At 30.5% G+C, this 24,467-nt stretch overlaps 1 protein-coding gene across 1 annotated transcript in view; it reads right to left on the bottom strand.

The window, feature by feature from the left end:
• Positions 1-434: 434 nt before the first annotated feature.
• Positions 435-24,467, bottom strand: part of LOC118203327 (uncharacterized) — a 94,862-nt gene continuing 70,829 nt past the window's right edge. The window contains exons 13-16 of the mRNA XM_085814405.1: positions 15,304-16,568; positions 4,987-5,212; positions 3,972-4,109; positions 435-764 (exon numbers count right to left, since the gene is read on the bottom strand). Coding sequence (XP_085670531.1) covers positions 720-764; positions 3,972-4,109; positions 4,987-5,212; positions 15,304-16,568 — 1,674 coding nt within the window. The 3' untranslated portion in view covers positions 435-719. The remainder of the gene's footprint in view (positions 765-3,971; positions 4,110-4,986; positions 5,213-15,303; positions 16,569-24,467) is intronic.

The raw sequence follows: 24,467 nt of genomic DNA, 5'->3' as shown, positions 1-24,467 counted from the left end.
GGGGAAAAAAAATTGAAAAATGAAACACTAAGACTCCGCTGAATGCTCCAGATAATATATAAAAAAGAGCATACTTCCTGTAATGATACCAAGAATCACAACCCCACACACTTTTGATTGGGTGGCATAAGGGCCCCTTTTTAATTTTTTTTGTAAATATAGGTTGTAATATATCATTTTGTTCAGGATGAAAAGCCGTTAAACAATTTTATTATTTGGTACACCTCAAAGCCCTTTCGATTTTCAGCCGCTTTGGCCTCCTAGGGGACCCTTTTTAACTTCTTCTTAAATAAGGTAGTAATATATAATTTTTGCATTCCATTTTAAGAATTTTAAGAATTTAATTTACTTTCAACTCATTAGCTGTACTGTAGCACAATACATACTGTACTAAATATGTTGCTGGGTTCCCGTTGACTAAAGGATTATACAAAAATTCTGAAGAAATACTTTCAATGTGGAAATGAAAAAACTAATTTTGCTTAACTTCTTGAATTTTATATGATAAAAAATCCCAACACAGCTGACATGTACAATAATGCATGATACAGAATTAATGGTTCTTTAAATTTTAATTTAGTTAATAAAGTATTCTGTTACTACATAGGAATGTTAGTATATGGAATAAAAAAAAAAAAAAAAAAAAAAAAAAAAAACCTTAAATTAAAGGAATTTCAATGCAGTAATAAAATTTATAACTGCAATAACAAAATTTGCAATCATTCTTTCTCTTCTTTTTTTGTTTTATCTGTAGCAGCAGTTTTCTGAAAAACAAATTTCACATTAACAACAAAGAAATAACTTTTCACAAATTCACTCAATAAAGAGCACATTTTAAAAATTTATTAAAATTCTGAAATATATAACAGGAACATTATCAGGAAAGAAAAATAGCTGCAACAAATTTGAATAGCAAATGAAAATACCATGTCAAACAGAAGGGTGAGAAAATAAATAGTTGTCCCTCAATAGAAGGCATTAGAAACTTTTTAATATATGCAGATCAAAATTAAAAGATAATAGTAAATAATATGCTCACTGACTATAGTGTTCAATGAATATTCAATCATGTAAACTGAATGCAAAATCAGATTTCTGCTCATAAGTTAGCACATAAAATATGCACATTAGGTAATTGACAATGTATTGTGGATAGATGCATGTTGGAATTCAAATGTGTACAACTGTTAGTAAAGTTAATGTGCACTAATATTAGTTAAAAATTAAAGTGATTTCTGCAAGTGATCAATATGCCTTAACTCAAAGGCATCATTTCAGTGAAGGGCAAAAGTGCTGGTTAATTGGTAGATTCAAGCATGGGCAAACACAAATGCAGATCATCCACGATCTGAATATCCCTTAAAGTGTCATATTAAGAACTTGGGCATGCTTTTAAATGACAAAACAGTTAGTAGACAGACAAAGGCAGTGAAGAATAACAACAGCATCTGAAGACTATTTGTGTTACTGTTGGCTTGCACAAGCTCCATAACAACCAGAATATCAGTGGCTTTAAACCTTCAGGTTGCCACAGAAACTCAGATCAGCAATGATACTTCTGTATAAAGGATTCACAAGGTTGGAATTCATACGAGAAAGTCAATGGTTTGTGACTCAGTCACTTCATTATGTTCAATTCAGAGAAGAGAAATGAGATCATGTACTGTTTATTACTGTATTTAGATATAACCTAAAGTGTGATTCTGTATGTGTTTTAATCTGGAGGGAGTTAACAAAATGCAACCTTTCCTTTGTCCATAAAAGATCTAATTTTCATTCAAACAGTTTTATGGAGTTGAATTCTCGAAAATGACTGCAGTGAATTGCATATCTTTGATGGTAGTAATCAGCTACAGTAAACAGTTTTGTATCAAGTCATAGATACGTGAAGGACCTGGAACTCCATGCAAAGCTGTTTTAGGGGTACTATTCTTTAAGAATTTTTACCAATGGACAGCAATACTTGTCTGTAATGAGCATCTGAGATGCCAGTTTGTATCAAGTCATAGATACGTGAAGGACCTGGAACTCCATGCAAAGCTGTTTTAGGGGTACTATTCATTAAGAATTTTTACCAATGGACAGCAATACTTGTCTGTAATGAGCATCTGAGATGCCAGAATACCTGGAAGCAGAATATTTCAGTCAAATCGAAAGGCCAGCTCATTCCCCATACTTGAACTTGATTCAATATGTGTTTGATACATTACACTGTCAAACTGCAGAGTGCTATAAATGCTTTCAGGATCTTAAAAGTGCACTTTCAAAACAGCAGCATGCAATTCTACAAGACTTGATCAACAGTTTGGCAAATTCTATGAAATCAAGATGTGAAATTTGCATTTTAGGTGACCATATACCATATTAAAGAGTGTAAAACAGGGAACTTCTCTTTTCAATCACTTTTAAATTCCTATAAATTTACATTTAACACTAATTAACTGGCAAATATAGTAATTCACATTAAATAATGCTTTTGTACAAAAAACTTTCAGTCATTTTTCAATTAGTTAAGTTTTATTTCTGTTGATATCCTTTAACTTTGAAAATATACAGCCACATCAGCAAAAAATCTATTTGGCTTATATTTACATTTAGATATTTATAAAGACACAAGTTAGGTTTTATTTATTGATTAATGTAAAGTTACTCAAAGGCCTGTAGGAAAGGCCCAAGTGGAAGACCTTTTAAGGGAAACTGAATCATATCCACATTGCACATGGGGGAGAAAAAACACAGAAACACTACACACTATTTCATTCACTGGGATTTGAATTCAGGACAAACTACCTCAGTTCAGCAACTTTACCACTCGTCTGCTGGCGAGATAGAAAAGCAATAAAAATATTATAATAATACTTTGAAATAAAATGAAATATTTAATTTTTTATTTAACATTTAAATCTGTATCCCATCAAACCTAGTCGTCCAAGCAACCATCTGCCCCTTAGTCCATCATGTTGAACAGAAGGGACAGTCATGATTTTATTTGGAAACAACATATTTCCTCTGACAGTGTAATTCTCTGAGAAAATACTAGAATTGTTTTATCATAATTTCAACATAGTAAATTAAGGAACTGATGATACTGTAAAGATCTATCTCTAACTGTCCACATGCACTAACTTAGATCCTATGATGAACCAGGCTAATTCTCACACAGGCATGAAATAAATACCAGCACAGAAGAAGGGTGAAAAATAACCCTTTATTAACTCAAACTTAAATAACAGACAGCATGGACTTCGTGCGTTACAAAAACACCGTTCACTTGCAGCAATAACTAAATGTAGATGAGTATACAAAATCAAATCTGAAAAATAAAATAAGTGCAAGAATGCACTTCCAAATGACTCCTAAGAGATGGACTCACAGAGATCTAATTGGCATGATACTAAACTGATAAGGCCAAAAGGCTTCCTCGAGTGACCGCGAAATAACAACGAAACGTGCGCTAGGCTAGTGAAACACGCTCTGAATAGACTGAAATAATCATATGTTTAAATAGCACTTCCCTTAACTTTAAAATTTACATCCTGGAGAAAGAATGTGAGGGGAAGTTTGAGAAGTTGAGATCAGGAAAACTTAAAATAAATTTGTAATGCAAATTAAGAAAAACCTACAATACAAGGGGCATTTTGTAACTTTCTCTTCTTCTCAAAAGACATAACAAAGGGGGAAATAAATAATTATGCATTACAACAGCAAAAAAGTAATTTGGGCTGTGATATATGCTAGTCTGTAAACAACTAATGCACATTGAAAGTTATTCGACTGAAAAGCATGAAATAAGAATCACTGTAATAGAGATTCAAGAATGATTTTTTAAAAAATAATGAAAATAATTTAACAATATACTATGTAAATGGAACCAGTTACACTAGTTCCACATCAGTAAAAATGTATGATAAAATAATTTTGATTAAATTAAAACACTTTATAGTTTTGAAATGATAATATTAATAACTTACTGGAAGGACCTCCCATTTAGACGTGTAACTTTTGTTTAGCAACTTGAAATCTTCTCTTAATTCTAGTAACTCATAACAGACTTTTGTATCTTCAAAACACAGTTTATCTAATGATTTTATAGCAGACATTTCTGAAGCCTAAAAGAATTATTTTATTATAATACTATATCAAATATACATCAAAATAAATAATAAAACTGATAAACTTAAATAACACTAAGTAGATATGGTGACTTACTAAATTAAAAATATTACAAGTACTGACAAAATACAGATATACAGGATTCGAATGAAATTATACTTTGGAGTCACACCATAAAACTTAACTTTATGTTACAGCAATAGATGTCTGACTGAATGTGCACAGGGCAAAGGAGTGGAAAAATAAATTAAATTAAAAAGCCTTAATAATAGACATTTTTAATGTTTTCTCAAGACTTTTATCATTAGTAAGTATACACGCAACATATATAAACATATCATTTTCCCATGATAAAATTTCTGACTGCAGAAAAATCATTACATTTTTCTTTTAAATCTATTACATTATAACGTATTTCTTCCATTTTCCTAGCATGCTTTCGTGGTGTGAACATCTGCACACTGGAGGTGTATTCCAGAGGTTCGTGGTTCGATTCCCGACGTACGCATTGCTCATTTTTCATGACTTCTGCTTTAAAAAAAACAAAAAACCTAATGTCTCTACAGGTCTCGGAACTAAAAAGGGTGGTGGATGATGATTCTCTGCACCCAGGATTTGGGGATTGGGTCCCCTAAAAACCCTAGTATTCCTTTAAAAGGGGGAGTATATAAGGTTTTCCTTCATGGTGTGGTGGTCTGCGCGCTGGGTGCGTATTCCAGAGGTCAGTGGTTCGATTCCTGGCAAAGGCGTTGCTCATTTTACATGACTTCTGCTTAAAAAAAAGTGCTAATGTCTCTACAACCTAAATTTTCATTTATAATTCAAATGACTTATAACGCAAAGTTATTAAACAGAAACATTATAATTACACACCTTTACTCTATTCAACTCATTTTTTAAAGAATTTAAAGCCAACTCCATTTCGTGTTTTTTAATTATATAATGAGGATTTTCGATAGAGTCTTGAAGAGTATTTAAATCAATGGTACGACCAAACTTGCTCATCATTTCCCTTTTCAGATCACGTTCCACACTGACCATTTCTTGCTGCTTTGCAATTAACATGTTTTTAGTTTCCATTACCTTCTTAAGACATAGCCTGAAAAATAAAGTGTTACTTCATATAAAAATAAAAAGTTATCATAAAAAATTTAATTTAAAAAAGTCATTATTTCACCAGATATGTATTTAAATGTTAAACTTTAGCTAATGGCTCTGAACATATCACATAAATATGAAATAAATGATAGGATTTTAACATGCTGGGCATATCGTGTATGCCCTTGTTCTTCTCTGAAGAATATGAGAGAAAATTTGACTCGTGTAATTTCTGAATCTCACAGAAATTTGAAAAACACCTGAAAAAAATAAAACTATTAAACAATATACTGGATTGAAATATTTTGAATATATATTTAATAAATGGCATAACACCACTTATTACATTCACTACTGTATTATTACAGTCACTACTGTACAAGACGCAAATAAAAAAAAGTTTCAGGAAAGTATGTTTAAACATTTGATATATTGTTGGCTTTGAGTAAAAACTAATTTTACACAATAATTCTTAATTGAGGGCAAGTCAAAAATGATCTACACTTTTGTCATAACTTTTCTTACATTGAACATTTTGTATTCTGTTCTTGCATACTTTATACTGTTGTTTATTGTATTAAACTGTTGTGGCTATGCTGTGAAAGTTTGATCTTAATTTCTCCATTTTTCTTCCTTCTGTTGCAGATATATCATGGCTGCTCCATTAGAAATTTGCACCAAAGAGGAACAATGAGCAGTGATCCAATTCCTCTAGTCGGAGTTGTTAAAGGGTCAGACATGAATAGGCGAATCACTATCGATGAGTAGCATCTGCTTTGAATATCAGTCATGGTTCTGCCCATCAAATCATCCACAGTGAGCTCGGTTTTCATAAAGTCTGTGCACAGTGAGTACCAAGAAAGCTTACTGCAGAACACAAGCTCACTCGTGTTATGGACTGTCAACGCTTTGTAAAAACACAGTTTTACATGATAGTGCACTTCTCTCATATTGCGATGAATGCCTGACCCTTTGACACCCTCCGACAGAGGAATTGGATCACTGCTCATTGTTCCTCTTTGGTGCAAACTTCTAATGGTACAGCTATGATATATCTGCAACAGAAGGAAGAAAAATGGAGGAATTAAGATCAAACTTTCACAGCATTACCACAACAGTATAACAATAACATATGTGAGAATAGAAGACAAAGTGCGCAATGTAAGAAAAGTTATGACAAAAGTGTAGATAATTTTTGACTTGCCTATATATATCCATTTTAAAGTATTGAATTTTGAACATAATTTAAAATGAACCTTTTTCTTTGAACATAATGTAAAAAATTACAAAGAAGAATATAAATTAAAAGTGCAAAAAATGCACACTGGGATGAATAAAAATGAGATCACAGCCAGCACAGCTGACAATACTTAAATTATAAGAATAAAATATAAATACCAAATCAAATAAATTAAACATTTAGAAATGAAGAACTAAGTTTTCACATGAAAATTACGTTTATTATTAATCAAAACACACAAGTTGCATTTTATACAATTTTCTTATTTTGAATTTAGAAAACTTTTTGACACATATTTTAAAAACATTAATTCTTAATTAAATTCAATCTAAATACTTTTCCTTACTTTATTTTTCTTCAACTTAAATCCCTTCCCATAGTAAAATGAAAAAGAATTATAAATGCTAATCAGAAAATAAAACTCTATTTTTATATTATAAGCATTTTCAGTAACATATGTACAAGGTGGTTAAAATTAAAACACCTCTACTATGAGCTCTGTATACATCGAACTACTGAGTGTAAAGGCTCCAAAATTGTTAAACATACGTGGGAAAATGGATTACGTGGAAAAAAAAATAAGTTCCAGAAACACCGATAGGTGGCACTGTACAACAGAACATATGCTGAAAAGACACAAAATATACTTTATACCACATTTTATTCGAACATACAAAACATTCATATCACAAAGACCTTATCGATGCAAGGGAAGCTGCTCAATATGGTTTCCTTCTTCAAGATGCAAAATCTGCAGTCTGTGGACAGCTTGTTTAATTTCGGATCGTAATTGATCGATTGAGATGCTTCTCACATGCAGAGTGATACTGTCTTTCAAATCTTCAAAAGTTACCAGATGTTGTCGATAAACAAGATTTTTTAAGTAACCCCACAGCCAAAAATCACATTGATTAAAATCTGATAACAAGATGGCCAGAGAGTGAAATTGCAGTTACAATGAGTTTTTTAACTTTTTTATGTTCTTTTTCTTCTTATCAGCAATAGAAATTAAAAAGGAATATTTCCATACCTCATGTCTTTTTTTTTTTTTTTTGATTATTTGTGCCTTTTCAGCATATTTTCCGTTGCACAGTGCCACCTATCGGTGTTTCTGAAACTATTTTTTTTTCACGTAATCCGTTTCCCCATGTCTTGAATAGTATGGTCAACAATTTTGGGGCCTTTACACTCAGTAGTTCAATGTAGAGCTCAGAGTAGGGGTGTTTTAATTTTAACCACCTTGTATATGTGTGTGACAATTACCGTCTACACTCATTTTATGGTGCTTCTGCTAGACTGTTGAGCTCTTCATGTAACCTAAGCAAATGGGAGCAGTTATGCTTCAAAGAAAAGGAGAAATTCTTTTCAAAGCAGATGTGTACCAATTCTACAGTAATCAAATACAATAGAACTTTCAGACTTGATGAGAAATAGGAGCTCCTGAAGTAACTGACATTTCAAATAATGGTTGATGTGAACTGAATTTTGAATTGTTCCTTTAATTACTGTAATTGGAATTATTTTTGTTTCATGTTCCTGTAAAGTAAATGTTATAATCAAATAATCATTTGACAACAGATGGTAATAACAATTTTGTTTTGAAAATTTCTTTAGAATCAACAATGAATAAATTGAAGTCTAAAGATACCAAATGTTGGCAAATATTTAAACTCTGTATACAATTGTATTTTGCTTTTGTTTTCATCTATTAAAATGATTTACTAAGCAAGAATGTATTACTTTATTATAATAGATTTTGAACCTATAGTAAACTGGTGCCAAAAGTGGGATGAAAGTGTTTTTATGTAAAGACTAAAGTAGGTAGGTGAGATTACTGATGCAAAACCAAAGATTATTATATAAGGTGCCAGACACAAAGCAATGTGATCTACTTTGATAAATTATTAAAAAAAAACACTACTAATGAATAAAATTCTGAAGTTAAATATATAAAATCTAAAGGATGAAACTGAATAAAAACCACATAAAAGCCCCAAAATATTACCCATTAAAATACAATAGACCACCTTAAAATCAGATAGCAAGACTTTCACACTTGATTAAAGTTCCAAATAATGGTTTACGTGAATTAACTTTTAAACTATTTCTTTAAATACCAAAACTGGCCTTTATTCTTGTTTTATGTTTCTGTAAAGTGAAAGTGATAACCAAAAAATCATCTGACACTAGACGGCAGTAATGGTTTATTTCGAAGAAGATCTGTTTAGAGTTGACAATGAATAAGTTGAATTCTGAAAATGTAAAATGTTGGCAGTTATTTAAACTGTTTATAATGTATACATTTGTATTTTGCCTTTGTCCATTAAAATGACTTGATTATCTTGTAAATAATCTAACAGTAGTTTTTATTAGCTCAGAGAGAAAATATTAAATCATTGCATCAGTTAAATAACTCTTGAACCTGTATACATATTATAGACACAAAATAATAAATTTATAACCAAATTCACAAAGACAAGAAATTCAAAACTAGTAAAACCAAAATTCCCTACAAATATGTAAAAAATCTCAACCAATTGTCACCAAACCAGAAGAATTATTGAAATCTGATTCTCCGTTATCAAGAGGAGGTAGATCGAATTCAATTAAATTCCTCTAAACAAGGAAAACCACTGCATTTCAGTTCATCTAAAATTAGCTGATGAAGCATTCTAAATTATTAAATTTTAACAGTTCACCCTAAAATTCTGAAAGCATCTTCTATGCAGAGGAATTCCAAAAATGAAATAAAAATATGCAAAAACAAATCCATTCAGTGACCAATAAAGTAAAAGAAAAATAATTAGACACATATTACTGAAATGAAAATGTAATAATACAAAATATATATGCTAATTAACAGAGAACTTGATTTCAAGATTTACCATTCAGCGAACAATTCAAAGACAGAAATTCAAAAGGCTAATGCCCATGATTGCCAGTTTGGCGAAATAAATTGGCGATGGCAAGTTTCAAATCTACCAAAGGTTAATTAAAAGCAAGAAACTTTCTTTTTTTTTTTTTTCTTTCTGTTTTTCTTTTAGAAAAAGAAAGCAAAGTAAGAAAAAATGAAAAAAGAAACAAAGGTTAGAAAAGAATAAGGTTTTCATGTGATGGGCATCATAACTTAGAATAGAGCAGGCCCTCAGTTAATAAAAGTGTAGTCAAGAAAAAATGTACAAAATACAAATTCCTTCAAATAAAATCCTTCAAAATATCTTTCTTTACTCTTCTCTATTTGAGCATTCAGATAAAAAGTTAATTACTTTAAAAAAATTTATAGAATGTAAACCATTCCAGCTTTTTTAAGTAGACTGTTAATGATGTTGATTAGAATTTCATTATATTGTAAAATTTTAGTAAGAAGTATTTCTTTTTGTTGTTCAATTTTTGTGCATACTTTTTAAATTCTGGTTAATTTGATTAAAAATTGTATTTGCTATAACTTTTTTAAAGATGTTGATATTTCAATTTATAAGTTGAATTGTTGAAAAATTGAATTCTCTTCTTTTATGAAATAATCTTACTTCTTTAAGATTACAAATGCTAAGATCCAGATAATCTACAATTAATTGGTTTGTTAAGTTTTAAACAGTTGGGGTAGATGTTGCTAATGTTGTTCAATAAGATTATTATTGTTGAATGTAATAATATCATCAATATATCTGAATGTGTGTTCAAATTTATTGAAACCATTTTCTGAAAGGTTTTTAAGAAACTTATAAAATAAACAGAGGTTACAAAGTGAGTTGAATAAAAACTTCCCTTTGGAATACCATGTGTTTGAAGTTAAAGAATGTTTGCATGCTTGATAAAGTTTTTAAAAAGCAAAAAATAGAGATAACCTTTCCATTTTTGCAAATCCAGTACAGTAAGCAATTCAGGGGGCGGGGGAACTGGTAGCTCAAGAAACCTTTTATACATTTCTTTAAGTGGGAGAGATGTGTATAGATTTTCAAAGTCATAACAGCTGATATTGTAAATTTTTATATTTTAAATTTTTTTCAATTATTTGCAAGTTGTTGTAAATAATCTAACAGTAGTTTTTATTAGCTTTATCCAAAAATAAATTACATATTGATTAAGTAGATTTAAGAAAATATAATCAAAATTCTTCTTGTGGTTTCTTGTACTATTTGCAATAAATCTAAATTTGGCAGGATTTTTATGAAATTTTGGAATTGCATATATTTCTTTTTAAATTATGAAACCAGGAACAAAACTCCCTGTGTTCTATGAAGTATTACATGAGGTTTACAGATGAAAGCAAATAACTCAGAGTACAAGGAATTCAACACTAAAAACATAAAATCTAGGCTTTGAGAGAAAGCAAAGAAGAAAAAATAAAATAAAATACAAATACTATTATAATAAAAATACTAAAATATACCATGAATAATCAAACTATGTTAATATTCCTATAAAAAATGAAACCAAGTTAAAATAATGCAATAATAATAAAAATGAAATAATACTTAAAAATAATAATGATGAAAAAAAAAGTACATCAACAGTACAAAATATTAATACATAACAATCATACACAGACAATACACAAAATAATATGATGACACATAAAAGATAAAAGTGCAATCATATAAATAATAATACTAAATGTTCAAAAAACAAGAAAAGTTGCACAAGACTGAAAAAGCCTCATATCTCCCAACAAGATCATAGAAAACAGGAGGCCAGCAAATAGAGAGCTGTTCTAAACACACTTTAAATGCCCTTCTGGCAGTGGCACACAATCTACAATGCAATAAAATATGTTCCACACCTTCAACAGCATCGCCGCAAGGCACAGAGTCCACTAGTAACAATATTGAAAGGAAGTAAAAGTAAGTTCCGAAATTCCCATGACCACTCAAAATCTGAGTAAGTTTACAATAATCCGGTTGAAAATGCCTACACTTAAGTTGTTGAAGAACACCTGGGAAAAATCTCTATTCACTAAGCCTTCAAAGAAGCAAGATATTCAGCATTCTAATCAACCTCAGTATTCTTCCAAACCACATGCTTCTAAAGACTTGGGAGCAGACAACATTAAATCAATATCATGATAAGTCACTTGCTTAGCTAATTAGTCAGCCCTCTCATTACCCAGAATACCACTGTGGCCGTGAACCTAGGTAAAATGAATATCTGCAAAATACCCTATCACGTATAATATAGAATGAATTTCTACCACCATTTTTTCAATGGATAATATATTATGTAGAAGAGAGAGAGAGAAGAAAGTGAATCTGTGCAAATAAGGATTTAAACGTCTCATCCTTACGACAAGAGTTTTGTATCCATTTGAAGGCAAGATTTAAGCTCAGAGGTTTGGGTTGAAAAACAGAACATACATCTGATATCTTATATTTAACAGTTACATTCTTCCTGCCATCTTCATAAATAACAAATTGGAAAATCTATTATTTGCAGTAAAAAGAGAAATTTTCCTTTTTTTTTTCTCTCTCTCTTTTCTTTTCTTTCTTTTTTTTTTTTTTTTTTTTTTTTTTTTGTGAAAAGCATAAAATTTGTTGATTACAGAGTTTTCCTTATTTTTGGAAATACAATAGGTTATTGAATTATGCAGCTCTTTTTCAATATGAGAATTGAAGAACTTTTTTCATAGAATACTAAAATTGTTGCTAGCTCTATCAGTTTTGGTAACAGTAAATTGTTTTTTTCAGTTGAGAAAACTTCTGAAGTAAATCTATCCAATTTTTAATATCTTTAAATCCTTTAATTTATCAATATAGTATTTTCTGCTTTGTTCTAACATTTCATTTTTCCATTCCTTAAATTATCTGCTGAAATACTTTTGAAACAATTGAATTTAGGAATATATTTCACTGCCTCATCTTTTTGTTCCTTTTTTTCTTACGCTCCTGTACAATATCTAGATTTTCCATAATTCTATGTTTATGTTGTTTATCCACATAGGGTAGAGATCTCTCTTCATGACAATATCAAGTTGCAGAAAAATCTTCTTCATGATGATTGGTAAAATGACGACTCTTTTCTGCTGTGCAGACAATTATTTTAGACTCTATTGCTAGAAATTTTTGTTGAGCTTGTTAAAAGACTTTATGCAGGTAGAGATCATCAAAACTACAGAAAATGTTTTTATACTTGGACGAATTACGGTTAAATTTAAATTTGACAAAGTCGAGTACCATATCTTTGATGAGGCTACTTCCTGTAAATTTATTTTATAAGAAATTTTGAATTATAAGTAGATGCCTGTAAGGGAATGAACAAAAGTCACCAGGAATATTTTTCTTAAAATGAAGCTTATCAAGCATATCCAGGAATTTTAATTGTAGTAAAATAGCATTTATAGAAGTTTTTACTTTCTTGCCTGTGTGTTTTCTAGCTGAAAAGATTGAACTGTTCGTAAACTGTAGCATAAAAGTCAGAGTTATTATTGACTGAAGAATTTAATCCAAATGGATAAAGCATCTTACATTGCTAAATGTAGAAAAATTCCTTAAAAGATCTATTTTTAAGTTTAGAAACAATATCTAGATCTTAATAGCTATATTGTTGAAATCACAAAATATAAAAAGTTCCAATTCCTTTGTAGGTGAACTAATACTATTGTTATTGATTGCAAACTTTTTATGTGCGATCTATGATTTTTGTTTCTGATGTTTATATTATGTTTAGTTTGTACAATGTAAACAAGACTGCAAGTTTCACATGTTATGGAGTAAAATGCAATTAAGAGTTTTTTAAAGTAATTGTTGTTTTGTAGCAAGAGGGTTGACTGGAGTGTCATTATGTCTACAGCTTAATCAGTTCGAACTGACATTCCTTAACTAATTTCTACATTTTTTGGGTCATTTTGTATTTCACATCCGTAGCTTACAGTAATTCTTTTGGTTTGGTGACAACAGAATGAGATTTTTTACATATTTGTAGGAATTTTGAGTTTTACTGATTTTGAATTTCCCCCCTTTTTTTTATTGTCTGTGAATTTGGTTCTAAATTTCTTACTTTTTATCTGTAACTGATTAAGTTTTCACCAGCATATTGTGCAGAAGCAATAAGAAGATAATTCTGCTTTAAAATTAAAAAAAATTATACTTTAATATATGCACAAACAGATAAACATTTCCATAAGCACATGCAAGATAATGATAACATGAAAATACTGCTAAAAGTAAAAATAAATAGTTCACATTGCTCAATTTCATAACTTTGGCAAAATATTTAGCAGAAGACAGCCTAAATTTTAATTCTTTCTCCTGTTGGAAGTGCTAAGAACATAGACATGTGCAGAAAGGGAAAGGCATTAAGCAAAACAAACTATACAATATTTGCTCACAGCAGCAAAAATTTCAAAATTTTCAGAAAATAATTTTACAGTTTTTTTATGCTTATATGATTTAAAGTACTCACTGTAAAGTAAGATCTTTGAACTTAATTACTTGAAAATTCATACATTATAAAAATTTCATAAATTTTCCTGATTATTTTGGAAATGATTAATTTTATTTATAAGCAACTTTTCAAGTAATATTTAACCACCATTCAATAAGCAGTTGATAACGAACAATAAAATACAAAAATATTTTTTATTTTGAATATTTTGAGCTCTCTGCAATACAGGGTGTCCAGAATTAAAGAAGCTTATTTCAAAGCTGCCTACAGACAAACCAGGCATCAGGAAATCATCAAATTTTGTGGCAGATGATGAGTATGGGAATGGATTTCAGCAAAAAAATAGTTACAGTTAGCGTCACTAGAGGGCATTTTACTTTTAAAAACCTGTAGTAAAAATGTAAATTTTTGTTAATATCAAGCAGCAGCTGTAATAAAAACAAGAACATTTGTAGGGATATTATTTTCAATGTGCTTGCTGCTCTCAATGATAATATGTTTATGATCTTATTGCAGTTTGTTAATAAAATTATTTTACCACAGCATTAATTCTGAAGTAGCTGCTCTACAAAAATTTTGGACTTTGAAGGGAATTCAAAGAGGTCCTATGAATGCTAAAAGCTTCAGAAAATGAAAACAAAATTTGAAGAAACAGGATTGTTTTCTGTTCCCCATGGAAAAGGAAAAACAATTCTGCAGAAGCAGTACAGGAGGTTGCACTTCAGGTAGCAGAGGACACAGTTTCAAACACGCTACAAGTTCAGTGACATGTTCGATCACTGGGCAGCAATATGCATTGTGGTTGAAGAATGATATTGTTCAAGCTCTACAAGCACCACAGTGCCCTGCATGCACAATCTGCAAGATGGAGCACCTTCACACATTGAACAGTGTGTTACGAATGTTCTTAAATGTTATTTTACAGAAGAATATACTTATCAGCCTGCATTTTCATAATGTGCAGCTTCTCTGATCCCCAGACCTCAGTCCATTTATGGCTTTGGAGGCGTTTGAAACATCTGGTAAGTAACAACAATCCAAGAACTTTACCTGATCTCAAAGCCAGCATTTCACACCACATGCTTAATATTTCTTATCACACACTTCAGTCAACTATTAAACATGCCATCTTGCAGTTTTGCATGATAGCTGAAAATGATAGTGATCAGGTGGAACACGCTTTGTTGTAATAAAATGTATAAAATTATTGTAAAGATGTGGCTACATTTATTATTACAATGCCCTATGCTTGCGATATTTGTAATTATTATTATTATTATTTTTTAACTGAAAGACATTCCAATCGCTTCATTAAACCTGCCACAAAATTTCACAATTATCTGATGACTATTTCACCTGTAGGCAGCTTTGAAATAGTGTTCTTCAATTCTGAACACTCTGTGTATTACTGATTATGAACTCTTATGATTACTGATTTTAAACTATAAACTCATTATAGACTTTTATGATCTCACCTCAGTTCAAATTTTCTTTGATTTGTTGATGATTTTAAATCACAAAATATAAACAATAGTTTAGAGATGTCATCTTTTCTTACAGCAATAAAATCAATAAAAGGTTTCAGCTTTAAGTCATGTACTGGTTCTATTTCATACTCTCTGGGAGGAATAATATGCACATAAACTGGTTTTGGTAAAAGCTCTTCATACTCTTCAATTTTTTTATAGTAATTTGAGTAAGGAAAGGAATCAGGATCATCTCTTTCCATATCCTTAAGTACAGGTAATGTCAAAATAAGACCACCCCCTGTAAAAGTTGGAAAATCTAGATTTGAAAGCTCATCATAGCCTTCTTTCACCAAAGATTCTTCTATATCAGTAACTTTTTCCAGCAGGTTATCCAAGACTTCAGCAATATCAGTTTCAATAAGCATCTCTTGAACATCATGATGTGTGTTGGATACATTACTTTCAATTTCATTTTCTTTCTCCCAGCTATAATTTAATGGACACATGTAATAATCTGGAGTAGTGGAGCAATTACCATGCAATATATCAGAGCAATCCAAACGCATTGTTGCAGTAGAAATTATTTTGTCAGTATCAACAGAATCTAAGGAACATTTATCAAGCAAGCCCAAAAATTCAGCATCATCACACACTTCCCGCCATGAGCTGAGAGGTTCAAAGCAATAATCTTTCATAGTAATACCAAGATCAGTATTAAAATAATCCAGATCAATTTTATTAATTGCCTTAGTTTCCAGAATGTCATGAGATACCAATTTACATGGCTTACTTTCTTTAATGAAAGGCAAATCTTCTTTCTCAATCTCTAATTTTAATTTTGCATCAGTTCTTGGTTCTTTTAGAGTTGATAGAATATGAGAAATAAAGTTCGGCTTCTTTTTTTCAAGTTTTTCTTCTTTATCACTTAATTTCTCACAGGAATCATACTTTACAAGGCTTTCAAAATATGTATCCGTTGAAATTGATACAGATTCCAAAATGGGAAAGAAAACAAATGCAATATCTATTAAATCCTGTACCTCTAGAGAAACTATTATATTCATTAGTGTTAGCAGTGAGAGTTCGACATATTTATTAGTTACATCAATTTGCTTTGAAACAATCTTGTAAGTTTTTGACATGTCTTGGGCTACAAGCCTCTTTTGTTGATCTACATTTTCATCTGGTTCATCAATATAATCTGAGTGAACATTATCAGGATATAAAACAAGAGGTCTCTTGATATGCTGCTGAATAAGCATCCTCTCAGTCTGGGAAGAAGAAAAAAATGAAATTATAAAAAACTCCTGATTTACAATTATGAATTCATTTAGAACATGTTCAAAACACCATAATATGTGTAATAAAAATTTAGAAAGTAAAATTAATAAAATGAAATTTAGATATATTGATACTATTCATATGATAAAAGTATAAAATTTTATTGCTATATGACAATTATTTTTAAGCTATTTAGTGTTCTGTCTTGTAAAGTTATTTACTGAGGTGCCTGTACTGTTAGTTCATGTCCGAAAATTTCACTCGGACCAGAAAATTGTGCAAATTACAGTTACATAAAAGCATGTCAAAAATATTTAGGTTAGATTATTTGAATATAGCAAAGCCCACAAGATCTGTTTTCCTAGGGGGTGAATTCTTTAGTGGAGGACTTTCTAAGGGAAACTGGCTTGTATTCACGTTACATAGAGAGGAACCCAAAAAAAGCAACAGAGCAGCCAGCCTGTCCATCTTGGTTTTAATCGAACTTCCAGCATTCAGTTTTCTTAAGCACTCATCCACTGGTGAGCTGCTAGTGTAAGGAGGAGGTAAAAAACATCTCTTTGCTATTTGTAGACTTCATACTTAATTATCAAGCTAAATTTTGATCAGTGAGAAATGTCTGGATCTATTAGACTGAGCTTTCATCCAAAAGGTTAGTAAATTAAAGTGCCCTTGTCTGTGCATTCTAAGCTTTTCTTTTTTAAACCTGTATGTAATGCGAAATGACATGTTTTTAAGGATATGATATATTTTTAAAATCTATATGAACTTTATAAATTGGCAAAAGCCTAGTTGAAAATCTGGTGAATTAAGTGTATCTAGCAATAGACCTTTATTCTAAATAATTTATTTATCACAAGTTGGGGGTTTAATAAATTTTGTGCTGATTTAAACTCTTAGTTCTAAAAGTCTTATTTCTGGTAAGGGCAATTCTTCAACTCAAGTGATTCTCTGACAGCTATGTATTAAATCAAAAGCTTGGAGAAAGTTCCCTATGGAGCTATAATAGTTATAAGACTGTTTATCCAACTCACGTTTTCAGATTGATCATAGTGTATTATTTCTTTACTTTATTAATACTATACACTATTAACATATATACATCGAGCCACATGCTGAAATATCAACTTACCTCACACATTCACACACTTTCTCATACAATTTCTGCTACTGAAATCTGCATCCTTAGTTGGCATCCTTTTTAAATGGTGCCCAGTCTTTGTCTTACTTACTGTTATCCTTCTTAAAACTGTTCTGTTGCCTCCCTGCACCATGCCAACGCTTTGGAGAGTTTGGCAGAATATAAGGTATCATGAATTCCATTGTCTGTACAGTATTGCTTTAATTGAAGCAAAGAAGCATCCTCATCATCTATTTTTTTTTCCAGTAAACCAGTAAAAGTCAATAACGAAATATTTCAAGGACTTTATAACATACTTTGTGCTTGTGTTTTTAATTGCAAAAATTCTCACAAACTTTTCCATATTATTTTTCACTAATAATCCCTCATTACCTTTTGAGTTTTTCAGAAAAAGGACCCTAATTATCCATGTAAATAACAATAACAAGTCAATTATTAGTTTTTATGAGAAGTAGTTTACCACCTGCTACTTAATTCATAATACATTCAAATCACACTGATATATATCCTTACATATTGTTTCATACCTAGAAACCAATATAGTATCTTAAATTTAATAACTGTTCAGTATACAGAAAAGTAACAACAAATAATGATTTCACTACTATATTTTCCCCTCATTCTTTTGGAGATCACATAAAGCAGTTTCTGATTTCAGTCTATCACAGTTTCCCAAATTAATCTGCTTCTCTTAAACACATAGTTTCCAATTATTTCTTCTCCTTTACAGTTCATTCTTTTCCCCCTTGAAAATGATGACTTCAAAATGATCAGCATGCTGCATCATAAGTATCTGCTATTCTAAACTAAGAGTCTGACAAGCTTAAAAATTGTCAGCTCTGTTCATGAACATGTTGTCAGTTTCTGATAGTGGGGCTCTACTCAAAGCATCTATGAGAAAATTGCTTACTCACCCTTTGTTTTAGCTTGAAATCCTATTCTTGGATCAAAATCCATCCTGTTTGGCGATTCATAAGCTTTTTCACATTCATGTACACAAGTCAGTTGGCAGTCAGAGATAACGGAAAATTTTATTCCAATTAAGAATTATTCACAGTCTATCCAAAAACCATACTATTGTTGTTGACTCCAGTTTACTATAATGATATCTTTTCTGTGCTTCTGAAATTTCCTTACAAACAAACAAGATGTCACTTTCTATCTTCACCATGGTGCATTAATACTTTGCTTAGACTTTAAAACTTATATAAAAATGAACTTCATTGTCTGCTTGATTGATAGAGAGCAATTATGGATTTATCAATTATTTGTTCTTGTACTAGTTCAAAAGATTTCTTTTGTTCTTTCTTCCATTCAAAGTCTTTATTGTTCAGTGTCAAGCTCTTAAATGTTTTCCCCTTTTCTGCATACTTTGGCACAAAACATCTGACAAATCCCAAGAATTTACATTTTATGTACATTCTTTGGTTTTGGAAATTTTTTATAGATTTTATTTTTTAGAACCTCATGAGATGTTTATGGTGAAACCCTAAAGATCTACTTCTTTTTTTCCTTCAAATTCACATTTATATAAGTTTGATTTTCCATTCTTAGGCATTCAAATATCTCCTTTAATTTCAAGATTATATCCTCCCAAGATTTTGCAGAAATAAGTATGCTATCTAAACAAAATGCCTTAGGTTAAGAAAAGAGCCTAGAGGCCTAGAACATGAGAAATACAGAAGGGGCATTTGGAAACCCAAAGATAATTCTTTTGAATTGTTTTATCTGATGTAATGACCATTATCTTCAATATTACTAGCATAATTTGAAAATAGCCACAGCCAAAGTCTAAGATAATAAAAGCTTACATCTTCTATAAAATGAAGGTTTTCAACCAGGAGGGAATTCCTCCCTGAGATGGAATGTGGTCAGCCTTACTCCACCTACTTCCTGCTTCAGTTTAAGTTAAAAAAAAAAAAGAGAGAGAGAGAGAAATCTGGCTTACTTCCAAGATGCAAGATCACCATTTCTCTCAAAACAAAACCAGGTGAAGGGTAAATACTCACGTTAAAAGACAGTTTTTACAAGTTACCATCTGTTTATGTTATCTTGTAATTTCAGAGCTTCTTGTTGTGCATTTTTTTCTTCCTTATCTTGTCAGAATTTGTAATTGTGAAAAATGATTTTTGTCTATTGATACATTTACCTCATAAGCTTTATATTTGTTGACAGTGGAACAAAGAGAGTGAAAAAAAAAGAACATGTAATGATTCATATATTCAATATAGTTTCACACTGTTACAGATTCTTAGAAACCAACCCAGCTAAAGTAATATTTGCAGAATGTTCCTCCTCAACGTAAGGGCAAAAACAAATATTTTTTTGAGCGGCAGATGCTCTTAAAAAGAAGAAATTAGATTCAAGAAGAGCATTTCAAGATAAAAGTTTTAAGATCACTGAAACTTCCTGTGTGATAGCAATGGAGATAGCAAAGCAGAAAAAAAAAAAAAAAAAAAAAAAAAAAAAAAAACACACATGCAATGGGATAATTAACTCTAATCACATTCTGTGCTCTCAAAATGATGGAAACTGAGTTAGAAAATGAAATGAAGAAAAAAATCAAGTAGTTTCTCAAAAAAAAAAAAAAAAAAAAAAAAAAAAAAAAAAAAAAAAAAACAGTACTGCCTAAAGGTGAATCAGTGATATGACAATTAATATCAAGAATCAAATTGTACTGGAGTTTGAGTCTACAGCATTTGGCTTATTTTCAGTTCAACTCGATGAATCAACAGAAATGGCATCATGTTCTAAATTGCTGGTGTTTGCAAGCTATATCTACTTAAGTTCATTTAAAGAGGATTTTCTTTTTTATTCTTCCCTAGAAACAACCATCACAGACTCAGATATTTAAAAAAAGTTTTACCTTTCTTTGAGTCAGTGGTAATGTATGTGAGTGCTGCACATATGGAAAAACAGTTACATTATGATCAAAGGCTACACTTCAAGTTAAAGTTAAAAAGTTGTCTCCAGAAATGAAAGGCATTCACTGTATGATTTATCATGAAGTACTGATCTCAAAAACAACCCCGGCTTCACAAGGAATGATTTTGGATCAAACAATTCAAATTAAGAATTCTGTCAAGGAAGGAGCTCCCAGTGCATGCATTTTTTAGTGGTTATGCATTGACTTGGAAGCAGACCACCACTTGCTTCTATTTCACACAAATGTTTGATCACTTTCAAAAGGAAATGTAACTATGCAAGCATTTGAAAGCAAAAATTAGCTTAAATTCTTTTTTGAAATTAAAGGAAAACTGGAATTTTTTGCCTGTATGGATGAAGAGGAATAGATTTTGCAGTCTGCAAACTTGATTGCTATTTTTGAGCAATTGAATAAATGATTCTTTAAATGCAAGACAAAAAAAAAAAAAAAAAAAAAAAAAAAAAAAACCTTTTATGATTAAACTAAAAAACTGGAAGAAAAATGCTAACATGAAAATGTTAAAATGTTTGAGAAATCATCATCTTTTCTTGTTACTGGTAGTAATGATCAAATACTTCCAGAATTTGAAAAAAAAAAAAAAAAAAAAAAAAAAAATTTTTTTTTTGCAGCTTGATATCATTAGAAAATGAATTTAGGGGGTATTTTCCTGAACATTCTAATGAAAATTGGAGTTAGCATTTCAAATTGCAGGTCAAAAAGTTCCTCATACTTTACAAAATGAATTTCTGGAACAAAAACTATCTTTGAGGAGAAATCATCGCAGAATTTTGGACCTTGATGTGTGAATCTTAGTGGAGACAGCTATCCATTCGTGTTGACATATCTTTGTGAGTCTGGGTTTTAAACTCTGTTGCAAATGAAAATGTAGCGGTGTAGCTACAAATAGGCAATGTTTACAATAATCCGGTTGAAAATGCCTACACTTAAGTTCTTGAAGAACACCTGGGAAAAATCTCTATTCACTAAGCCTTCAAAGAAGCAAGATATTCAGCATTCTAATCAACCCCAGTATTCTTCCAAACCACATGCTTCTAAAGACTTGGGAGCAGACAACATTAAATCAATATCATGATAAGTCACTTGCTTAGCTAATCAGTCAGCCCTCTCATTACCCAGAATACCACTGTGGCCGTGAACCTAGGTAAAATGAATATCTGCAAAATACCCAATCACATATAATATAGAATGAATTTCCACCACCATTTTTTCAATGGATAATATATTATGTAGAAGAGAGAGAGAGAAGAAAGTGAATCTGTGCAAATAAGGTATTTAAACATCTCATCCTTACGACAAGAGTTTTGTATCCATTTGAAGGCAAGATTTAAGCTCAGAGGTTTGGGTTGAAAAACAGAACATACATCTGGTATCTTATATTTAACAGTTACATTCTTCCTGCCATCTTCATAAATAACAAATTGGCAAATCTATTATTTGCAGTAAAAAGATAAATTTTCCTTTTTTTTTTTTTTTTTTTTTTTTTGTGAAAAGCATAAAATTTGTTGATTACAATTGAATAAATGATTCTTCAAATGCAAGAAAAAAAAAAAAAAAAAAAAAAAAAAAAAAAAAAAACTTTATCCAAAAATAAATTATATACTGATTAAGTAGATTTAAGAAAATATAATCAAAATTCTTCTTGTGGTTTCTTGTACTATTTGCAATAAATCTAAATTTGGCAGGATTTTTATGAAATTTTGGAATTGCATATATTTCTTTTTAAATTATGAAACCAGGAACAAAACTCCCCGTATTCTATGAAGTATTACATGAGGTTTACAGATGTAAGCAAATAACTCAGAGTACAAGGAATTCAACACTAAAAACATAAAATCTAGACTTTGAGAGAAAGCAAAGAAGAAAAAATAAAATAAAATACAAATACTATTATAATAAAAATACTAAAATATACCATGAATAATTAAACTATGTTAATATTCCTATAAAAAATGAAACCAAGTTAAAATAATGCAATAATAATAAAAATGAAATAATACTTAAAAATAATAATGATGAAAAAAAAAAGTACATCAACAGTACAAAATATTAATACATAACAATCATACACAGACAATACACAAAATAATATGATGACACATAAAAGATAAAAGTGCAATCATATAAATAATAATACTAAATGTTCAAAAAACAAGAAAAGTTGCACAAGACTGAAAAAGCCTCATATCTCCCAATAAGATCATAGAAAACAGGAGGCCAGCAAATAGAGAGCTGTTCTAAACACACTTTAAATGCCCTTCTGGCAGTGGCACACAATCTACAATGCAATAAAATATGTTCCACACCTTCAACAGCATCGCCGCAAGGCACAGAGTCCACTAGTAACAATATTGAAAGGAAGTAAAAGTAAGTTCCGAAATTCCCATGACCACTCAAAATCTGAGTAAGTTTACAATAATCCGGTTGAAAATGCCTACACTTAAGTTGTTGAAGAACACCTGGGAAAAATCTCTATTCACTAAGCCTTCAAAGAAGCAAGATATTCAGCATTCTAATCAACCTCAGTATTCTTCCAAACCACATGCTTCTAAAGACTTGGGAGCAGACAACATTAAATCAATATCATGATAAGTCACTTGCTTAGCTAATTAGTCAGCCCTCTCATTACCCAGAATACGACTGTGGCCGTGAACCTAGGTAAAATGAATATCTGCAAAATACCCAATCACGTATAATATAGAATGAATTTCCACCACCATTTTTTCAATGGATAATATATTATGTAGAAGAGAGAGAAGAAAGTGAATCTGTGCAAATAAGGTATTTAAACATCTCATCCTTACGACAAGAGTTTTGTATCCATTTGAAGGCAAGATTTAAGCTCAGAGGTTTGGGTTGAAAAACAGAACATACATCTGGTATCTTATATTTAACAGTTACATTCTTCCTGCCATCTTCATAAATAACAAATTGGCAAATCTATTATTTGCAGTAAAAAGAGAAACTTTCCTTTTTTTTTTTTTTTTTTTTTTTTTTGTGTGTGAAAAGCATAAAATTTGTTGATTACAATTGAATAAATGATTCTTCAAATGCAAGAAAAAAAAAAAAAAAAAAAAAAAGAAAACCCTTTTATGATTAAACTAAAAAATTGGAAGAGAAATGCTAACATGAAAATGTTAAAATGTTTGAGAAATCATCATCATTTCTTGTTACTGGTAGTAATGATCAAGTACTTCCAGAATTTGCAAAAAAAAAAAAAAAAAAAAAAAAAGAAAAGAAAAGAAATTTTGCAGCTTGATATCATTAGAAAATGAATTTAGGGGGTATTTTTCTGAACATTCTAATGAAAATTGGAGTTAGAATTTCAGATTGCAGATCAAAAAGTTCCTGATACTTTACAAAATGAATTTCAGGAACAAAAACTATCTTTGAGGAGAAATCATCGCAGAATTTTGGACCTTGATGTGTGAATCTTAGTGGAGACAGCTATCCATTCGTGTTGACATATCTTTGTGAGTCTGGGTTTTAAATTCTGTTGCAAATGAAAATGTAGCGGTGTAGCTACAAATAGGCAATGTTTAATAGCCCACTACTTTTTAATTTTTGAATATTCAAAAAATAATAATAAATTGTTGGCATTGGAGTTGCAGCAAAAACATACTTTGCTTGAATAAAAACTGGAACTAATCTAAAATAAAACTAATATTTATTTCACAGCCTAAATTAAAACAAGTAGGCAGAAAGAGTAGACTTTCCATTAAAACCAATGAGGGGAAAAAAAAACCCAGTGAATCTGCTCACGTTCACTGATTCCGGCATATAAACACACAACATCGGTCAATC

This window comes from Stegodyphus dumicola, chromosome 4, assembly GCF_044657685.1.
Source record: "Stegodyphus dumicola isolate Sdum_Otavi_A_Nest chromosome 4, ASM4465768v1".
Classification (NCBI taxonomy): Eukaryota; Metazoa; Arthropoda; class Arachnida; order Araneae; family Eresidae; genus Stegodyphus; species Stegodyphus dumicola.
The sequence above is the reverse complement of the archived record's forward strand: the minus strand, read 5'-3'. Positions and strand labels throughout refer to the sequence as shown.